Source organism: Gossypium raimondii, chromosome 10, assembly GCF_025698545.1.
Source record: "Gossypium raimondii isolate GPD5lz chromosome 10, ASM2569854v1, whole genome shotgun sequence".
NCBI lineage: Eukaryota > Viridiplantae > Streptophyta > Magnoliopsida > Malvales > Malvaceae > Gossypium > Gossypium raimondii.
This window is the reverse complement of record NC_068574.1, coordinates 45,182,841-45,191,844: the sequence shown is the minus strand read 5'-3', so window position 1 is coordinate 45,191,844 and position 9,004 is coordinate 45,182,841. Positions and strand designations below refer to the sequence as shown.

The 9,004-nt window shown below is 29.6% G+C and overlaps 1 protein-coding gene, 1 long non-coding RNA gene and 1 other non-coding gene across 8 annotated transcripts; 2 read left to right on the top strand and 1 right to left on the bottom strand.

Moving 5' to 3' along the window:
• Positions 1-845: 845 nt before the first annotated feature.
• On the bottom strand, positions 846-1,884 carry LOC105775815 (uncharacterized). The gene is made up of 3 exons (XR_008190198.1): positions 1,481-1,884; positions 1,226-1,371; positions 846-1,093 (listed from the first exon to the last, which is right to left on the bottom strand). It is a non-coding gene; the product is annotated as an uncharacterized LOC105775815 (long non-coding RNA).
• Positions 1,885-4,341: 2,457 nt separating this feature from the next.
• On the top strand, positions 4,342-7,457 carry LOC105778431 (cullin-4). Of its 6 annotated transcripts, none has more exons than XR_008190277.1 (7): positions 4,345-4,769; positions 4,859-5,146; positions 5,292-5,417; positions 5,550-5,651; positions 5,736-5,789; positions 6,486-6,563; positions 7,148-7,457. XR_008190277.1 is itself a non-coding variant. In XM_052622960.1 (6 exons), the coding sequence occupies exons 1-5, from the start codon at positions 4,647-4,649 to the stop codon at positions 5,757-5,759; spliced, it is 663 nt and encodes a 220-aa protein (XP_052478920.1). In that variant the 5' UTR covers positions 4,345-4,646; the 3' UTR covers positions 5,760-5,789; positions 6,486-7,457. The 6 variants fall into 6 exon arrangements, 4 of the variants coding, with proteins under 4 accessions (XP_012457598.1, XP_052478920.1, XP_012457597.1 ...); XR_008190276.1 differs by having other exon boundaries at positions 4,346-4,769; positions 6,505-6,563; XM_052622960.1 differs by having other exon boundaries at positions 6,486-7,457.
• LOC128034392 (small nucleolar RNA snoR103) lies at positions 6,509-6,614 on the top strand. The gene has a single exon (XR_008190517.1). It is a non-coding gene; the product is annotated as a small nucleolar RNA snoR103 (small nucleolar RNA).
• Positions 7,458-9,004: the final 1,547 nt, after the last annotated feature.

Below are 9,004 nucleotides of genomic sequence, written 5' to 3'. Positions count from 1 at the left end.
AAATAATAATCTATATTTTAAAGGTGAATTCATTCATTTAATAAAACTAACATTGGATTTATTTTAAATTATATTTTTATTATGCCTTAATCATAGGGCCGAGGTGGGAAAATATTGAAATTAATGTGCCCATATGATAAATTAATTAAATTTATTATAATAATTATTTATTTATGTCATATTATAGAGATAATTCTTGTTTTTAAAGGTATACATATAATTCCTATTGAATTTATTTCTCGTTATTGAGTTTTAAATGTAAAACCCTTGGATAAAACATATATAAATGGTAACTTCCTCTCAAATTTCTCCTTAATCTTGGTCTTTCTATCTTTCGTTGTCAAACACTGATCTTCACTTAAGCATCCAACGAATTTCTATCGCCTTATCATATAGAAATCTGGCAGGTAAAATTAATATAAAGTTGTTAAGAGTAAGATCATATTTTGTCTTTTTATTTAAAGAAAAATTAAATTAATCATTGTACGTTAGATCAAATATAAAATTGATCTTTCATTAAAGATTTTATCTATTTTATGGTTGAAAATTAGTTCTTATACACCAAAATAAAATACACGTGCCATGTATAATTGTTTGGTTATTTTGGCAAGCACACCAATTTTTTACAGTAGAAATTGATAATAATAGATACGACCAATTTTCTCTTTAAACTAACATATAAAATTAATTTATTTTTAAATAAAAAATAAAATATAAACTAACTCCTTATATAAAGATGTCCATGATAAGTTTACCAAATCTAAAAGCTTTCCTTTCTAAATGTATCACCAAGCTCAATCCATAATATATATATATATATAAACCAAATATCAAGAATGTCGGTATGAATTCTTAAATAAGTTAAATTATGAAATAAGATTTTGTATATTGGGGTCATGAGACTAAAATCCAAATTTTATTAAGTGAGAAGCTAATGAATAACACAAAAGTGTGTAGATTTCTGGAGAAAAAGTGAAGGATGGATATTGAATCCAGGATTGCAAGGCCAAGCTCTGATGGAATGAACCCTTTTCTGTCACGGGCGTTTTCAACTTGAATCAGAATCACATGCTTGTAACCCCATCATTTTCACCTACAAAAACACAATCAATTATATCTCATACGCAATCCTATTTTGTTTATATGCTTTTTTCTCCCCTTTCATTTTACGGCTTGATATGGGCGAGATAAACATTTTTAAAAATTCCATCGGAGGTCATTGTACCTTTGAAATCGATGCTCCGTTTCATAATAGGGGAAGGAGACGGTTCCTCTTTGTAGAACGACGAATCGAGTACGAGGACCGGGCTCTCCGCAATGCTCTGAAGCAGCTTATCACATCTTTCCAAAAGGGTCCTCCACCTTCAACCTCTGTAACATCCAATGCGCCATAACGATAAATTACTAGTTTAAATGAAATAGGATCGTTAAGCAAAACTAAATAATCAATGTAATTTAGTTATGGAGCTGATTTTTTTACCTCCGTATCAGTTTGAGAAGAAGTGCTAATGCTACTCTCTGAAACATGTTTGATCCTCCGCTGGAATAAATACCTTCTCTTCTTTATCATAAATCTCAGCCGTTGGTTTCCTGTTTCCGGGTAATCTATTCGTCGTCTGTTCTAATCCGGTTCTTCTCACATTAACCTGGGGCGACTGAACCGGAAAGACTCTTCTCTGCTCGACATTACCATTTCCATTCCCTCTCTGAGTTTCAACACTCAGTGGCCTTCTGTTGGGACTCTTCTCTGAGTTTCCTTTTTGTGAAAGGAAAATAAGAGAAGAAGAAGAAGAAGACAGGAGGAAGGGGAAGAGAAAAAGTAAATTTTTTAAAGGGGCTAAAAGAACAATTTTTCATTTTATAAGATTTATAACATGACATATCAGGTCCAGTCGATTTCCCATTAATGAGAGAATCGTTTTGAAAAATTAAAAATAAAAATTAAAGTACGGCGTAAGTTACTCTAAATTGTTTTTAAACATGGTTTTAACTTGATAATAACCAGGATGAAAACAACAAGTTTAAAGTAGTTGTTTGATATGGTAGTTTATTATGTGATACCTGCATACAGTTTGACATTATTTTTAAAGACAAGTTGTTCTTTTTGCCTTCTCCCTTATGTATCTCTTAATTATCCAAATTTTAACGTCTTCACTCACCTTTGCATGTGCTATAGATGCTTTGAACAGTCCTTGGGGTGCCATCACTTGTTTTCCACAGTTTTGTTGCCTTCTTCTAAGGGAATCCTATTATGTGCTTTTGAATTCCCAACCTGAAAAAAACTTTTAAAAAATAGGGTAAATTACACCATTAGTCATTAAATTATGGGTAAGCTTCATTTTGGTCATTTAACTAAAAAAAAGTTATAATTTGGTCACTGAACTATTCAAAAGTTCTCATTTAAGTCTGGGTTGTTAAAACCAATGCTATATGACTTTCTTTATTTGCTCTGCCTTCACCAATCAAAAGTTGTCTTTCCCTTTCTCCTCTACAATTTATTTTTTTTCATGGAATAGTTTTGGACGTCACGAATCTGCGAACTAAAATTCAAACAGCTTTTTTTATCCGTTCTACAACACTAACCATTAGATCGACTTGAATATGTAGTATGTTCTTATATTCATCAATTGGTATTGAGTCACCGTACTAATCGTCGCTTAGATATCACTAGTAGAACTTTTTTTAAACAAAAACTTTTGAACAGTTTAATGACATAAAAAAAAAAGACTTTCAAATAGTTCAATAGTCAATTGTACCTTTTTTAATTAAATGATTAAACAAAATTTTATTCATAATTTAATGATTAATGGTGTAGTTTAATAAAAAATAATTGTGTGAATGATATCCAACATAGAATAAGAATATAATCATTTAATTTTGATACATACGTTACTAAAAAGTCACATATCCAACCCATATTCTGAATCTGGGTAAAGTTGGTGACATGATTGAATAATCATAGAGGTTTAAATACAGTAAATTAGAAGTAATTGTTTTTCTCAACTTTTTATATAAGATAAAAAAAATATATAGAAATTAGAAAATACATATATGTTCTGAATGCAGCATGTGGTGTGGGATCCAATGAAGCTGCAAGCATTTGAATCACCAGTTTACTTTTTGCGTAGTACTAAATTGTCCACTTTCGATTGCCAATTTTGTTCTTCAATTATCAACTTTTGCTATTTATATTTTTACTACTCTTTTTATCTTACCATTTACCAACAAAGAAAACGAAAATGGTCAACAGCTGGTAATCAAACAAAATAAAATGGAGCATTGGTAAAAAAAGGAAGTTATGTACAAGATGTTGTTAGCAATCCACAATTTAAAAAACTAAGATTGTAGATGTAGAAATGGATTGAATTAGCAGGTGGGACTTTGGGGTCAAAATACCCATGGATGCCTTTATTGACTAACCCTTTGCCAAATATTCCACCATAAGTATATAAGAAGCTGAAGAATTACAGGGAAATTGCCACTTCATCTTCACTACTCTCCTATTCTAATTTTGGAATAAAGTAGTTTTATTGTATTATAATGTCGTTTTATCATTAAAAGTAGGTTCATTTATTAAAAATATTCAAAATAGTGCACTTAGTCGAAATAAGCTTTTCATGAAAACACTTTATTTTAATTAAAATAAAAATTCTTTTGGAGAACCCAAATACTCAAATTATACTTTTTTATTTAATTTTAGTTCTTTTGTAAGTGTTCTTTTTAAAGTTATTTAAGAGTATTTTTATAATTTAAAATAGTTTTAATTGTATATAGTTAGAGATTTGGAAAGTAAAAGTATCATGGAGGCTATTCTACTAAAAGTTAGATTATATTTTATCCCTATATTAAAGAAGTGGGCAAATTAATAAATGTATGTTAGATCAAAGAGTAAATTGCTCATTCTGTTAAAAATTTCATCTATTTCTATTGTTAAAAATCAGTCATTGTACGTCAGCATAAGATACACACAGCACATGACATGTCATTACCTGATTCTTCTATCAACCACACCGACTTTTAACAATACAAATAAATGAATTTTTAATAAAAATGAACACTTTACTTTTTTTAATATAATTTATGAATACTAATTTACTCGTTCTTCTTAATAAAAAAGACAAAAATACATTTCGAATCTTAATATAGAAACCTTTATAATAATTTTATCCAACTTGGAGTGAATTTTCTAACCAATAATTTTGTGGCTTGTGTAAAACTAAAACCAGAAAGAAAAAGGCAAATTATGCCACGATAAGGATTTAGCATAGAAACCAAGTAGTTTAAAAAATAAAGTGAAATTATTTTAAGTTAAGGGTCTGTTTGATAGGGGGAAAATATTTTCCGAAATTGGTTTTCCACATTTTCCGGTGTTTGTTTGTTGGAAAATATTTTCCCTATGTAAAATCAATTACAAACACGGGAAAAAGGAGCCTTTAGTTTTGGAAAATGTCTTACCGTTTCTAATTCGGTAAGACATTTTCAGGAAAATTTTCCTTTCCCTTCCCCTTCCCCTTCCCCTTCCCCTATCCTTGACACCTGATCTTCTGCTTGCCATCAGCCAACACCGATTCTTAACACCAGACACCGGCGTTCATCAAGTCTGGGAATTCTAAGGTGGAAATGGCTTTTTGTGCGTATTCCTTCAGATGAGGTTAAATGAAGAAAATGAAAGATGCTTACTCTACCTGGATGCTTTTACTAGAAAGCCGCTTATAGCAACAGCAGAAAGGCAACTGCTGGAACGCCATATACCTGCCATTCTTGATAAGGTGTGAATTGAATTTTTGGTTGTTCTTTGTGCTTTGAACACCTTGAATTTGCATCTTCTTAGTAGCTATGGTTTCTCTAATTTGTGCAGGGATTTATGATGCTGATGGATGGACACCGTATCGAGGACCTTCAGAGGATGTACTCACTGTTTTCAAGGGTCAATGCTCTTGAATCACTCAGGCAGGCCATAAGCTCATATATTCGGAGAACTGGGCAGAGCATTGTCATGGATGAAGAGAAAGACAAGGACATGGTGTCTTCCTTGTTAGAATTCAAGGCTTCACTTGACTCCATAATAGAAGAAAGCTTTTCCAAGAATGAGGCATTTTGCAACACCATTAAGGATTCTTTTGAGCATCTAATTAATCTTCGTCAGGTTAGCATGTTTGTCTTTTGTATTTGGAGATTATTTTATTTTTAAACTGCATGTTCATTTACCTTTAAACCAGTAAAGTAAATTCCTAATTTAGATCATCATATTTTGAACTTGACTGATGGTCGAACTTTATTGTGTTTAATAGAATCGACCTGCTGAGCTTATTGCTAAGTTTCTGGATGAAAAGCTTCGTGATGGTAATAAGGGTACTTCTGAAGAGGAATTAGAGGGTACACTTGATAAAGTTTTGGTTTTATTCAGGTTCATCCAGGTAGAGTTTCCCACAAAAATGATTAAATTTACTTTTTTCCCCATGTAACAGTTTTCCTTTTGTGCATTTCTTTCTTTCTTGCCCCACTAGTTAATGCTAGAGTTGTGAATGGCATTTTTGTTGATAATTAAGGGCAAGGATGTTTTTGAAGCATTCTATAAGAAAGATCTTGCTAAAAGGCTGCTGTTAGGGAAGAGTGCTTCTATTGATGCAGAGAAATCCATGATTTCTAAGGTCAGTATGTTCTTCGCATTAAATGGTGTGTCTTCAGAAGATTGTATTAAATTGTTAATTTGTTATGTTCTTGCGATGCTGCAGCTGAAGACAGAGTGTGGCAGCTAGTTTACAAACAAACTTGAAGGAATGTTTAAGGTTTACCTCTATATCCTTTTTTGTATAAGTTTGTAAAAGAAATGCATTCCGTAGGTTACTATTGGAATTTCTAATCATCAATCTGGTGAACTGCATCCTTTAGGGTTTTGTAAACATGGGCAGTCCATAACTTTTATATCCACTAAGAGTCTAAGAATATGTTACCTGTTAGTGGTGGTATTGTCTCCAGTAGTGTTACCCCTCATGACATGAGTTGGATTAATTATGTGTAATTCCTGTAAGCAGAATGTGTTGAACTAATGACCATGTAATAAGTTTGTTGTGCCTGAGGGTAGATCATATAAATATATAAGAAAATAATCGAATCATGTCAGAGTAGAAGAGAAAAGTACTCAGCAAGTTAAATTATCTTCTATTTCTTGGAGTACCTACTTGTGTACTGGTTGATGTAAGATCAAACAATTTACATAATATATGGAGTTTGTGTGATACTGGAATTTATTTTTGTGACTAGATTCTTAGGTCTAAAATATGTTCACATGCAAACAACATTTACTCTTAAATTTTGTGCACTTTAGTGGACTACCCAGAAATCTAAAATATGTTCACATGCAAACAACATTCCACTTGTTGAGTAGATATTATGTTATGAACTAAAGACATAATTATGTTATTATTGTCTGCTAGCTCTCTGGAAAATATTATGTTATGAACTAATTTTAATGGGTTCTTTAGTTGTCCTAATTCTTGGCAGAGCACTCAAGTCTGTGTAGCTGCTGTAAACATGGACAAATATCAATATGCAGGCTTTAGGTGGGTGAGCCATTAGTACATTTATGCCCATAAAGAACCTGCGTTACATTACATTACGTTAAAGGTTTCAATAAGTTCATTAAACAAATTTACAAATGAAAGATTGTAAATTTAGTGAAGAATGTATCTGTTTCGATCTTTGTTTAAAGTTTTTATGACATAGAATTGCATGCAGTGCTTATATTTTCCTTTGGAGCAAATTGAGTTCTTTTTGGCTTTCTACAATAAATAGACTATGTTTCTAGCATTACTGTTTTATTTTTCAAAGAGTTGTATATTGCCTTTGGGTCCATAATTTGATTCCTTTTTTTATGTGTTCTTACTAATATAAGTTTTCTATTTCTGTTTGTTTGAAGTTCATGAGCATGTTTTGTATAAACATGAACAACTGTTGCAATGTATGGAGGTTGTTCATGTCTTTTTTAAATGATGATCCTGATGAATCATGTTTGTGAACATATTATCTTGTCAAGGTTATAAATAGTAATTTCAAATTCCCAATAGATTTGGTTAATCTTGCTTTTTAATTTGATGTGCCCGTTTTTAGAACATTGCTTTGTTATCTGATATATCTTTTATGGAAGGTTTCTTGATTCTTACACATTGCTTCCTTTGGAGTGGAAGGAGCTGTCATTCTAATAATCGTCAAATACTAATACAGATTATTGTAGTTCTTCTATAAGAATGATTATGGTTGGAAAAATTTCTGAGACTGTCGTGTTTAGACTTTTGTCAACTCCTAATTCAGTCTCGTTTTGTTAGTTCATTGGTAGTTAATTTAGGATTGAAGATATTGATACTTTTATGTGTTGTAATATTATGCACTTGGACAATGTTGTTACTATGTGGTGTACTACTAATTATGTATTTGGATAATATTATTTCTAGTACTCATTATGGTTTCAAGCAATTTATAATTATTCAATATTCTTACTAGTACTCATTGTGGATAATATTTTTTCAATTTATAACGATCAATATTGTAGCTTATTATTGAGTATTATTATAAATAAATTATTGCAATATATGTAAAAACAATTTAAAATATAAAAATTTATTAATATATATTAATATATGTAAAAACAACTTTTCCGGAAAATATTTTCGAAATCATCAAACAATGAGAAAATATTTTACATGATTCAATCAAACACCAGAAAATATTTTCCAGTAAGTCATTTTACAGAAAAGTAAAACATTTTCCAGAAATCATTTTACGAAAAATATTTTACTGCCAATCAAACAGACCCTAAAATTAAGAACTTTCGTGAATAAATAAATAAAGACTTATTTTGTTTTTCTTTTTAGGAAAGTAGGTGAAGAGTATTTTAATAGATTGGCCTCAAAATGTAATAAAGCGCAATGACAAAACCTTGTCAGGGATCCAATAAAGTGCAAAGTATACTGTAAATTCTTGAAAATTAAAGTGAAATACCGCAAGCTATGCTTCCACCCAGACGTATGCAAAACTCCTCATTTTCTGTCCATTAATGCTTATTTTAACTCTTTATTTTTGTTGATTGAGTCTTTAACTCAATGAACATGGATATTGTTACTAATGTAGAAATATATGTATTTGAGTATGTTAAAACATATTATCTTCCTATTTATTGGTTAGGAAAAGACTATAAATAATTCTAAGCATTGTGTCAAAAATAAGTATTATATTAAAACAACAAATATGATCGAAATAAATTTAAAAAAAACAAATCTTCATCTTCGCAATTTATGCTTACATTGGTATTTAAAATTTATTTTACCTTAATTAATTTCTGAATTTGAAACCATTAATTAAATTAGTATTTTTAGTTGTCTTTGTTTAGAATTTTTACAATTTTATATTTATTTATAAAAGAGGATTTATTTACACAGTATATAAAAACTATAGTTTTATACACTTCCATAACTATTTATATAATTAATATTTTAATGATCCAATTGTTGAATTTATCAATACAATTATATGTCATGCATGTAAATTTTCAAACCGATCCGATATATCTATAATATCAATCTAAAATACTCTATATATTAATATATATATATATATTCAATAGTTGAAATTTTTACATAAAATAAATAGTTAGAAGTTTTACATTTACATCAATTTGACATGTATGATCTACATAAATAGACCATAAAATATAACAAATTGGTATCGCTTTTAAGTACCAAGTTAACTCCAATTTTGTGGTAATTTGACATTGATAATTAATAACACAAAACTATGCGACAACCTTAAATTATTAAGCATTACTTAAAACCTAAAAGAATATTTAAAACACTAGTTTATAAAAACATTACAACAATCTAAAAATTTTATAAAAAAATTATAAAAACTAGGAAAAAAATATAAAAATATCACAAAAATCTAGAAAATTTGAAAAAAAACCTGAAATCAAGTTTTAAAATATATAGGTTTTATTTTTTAAAATTATAAA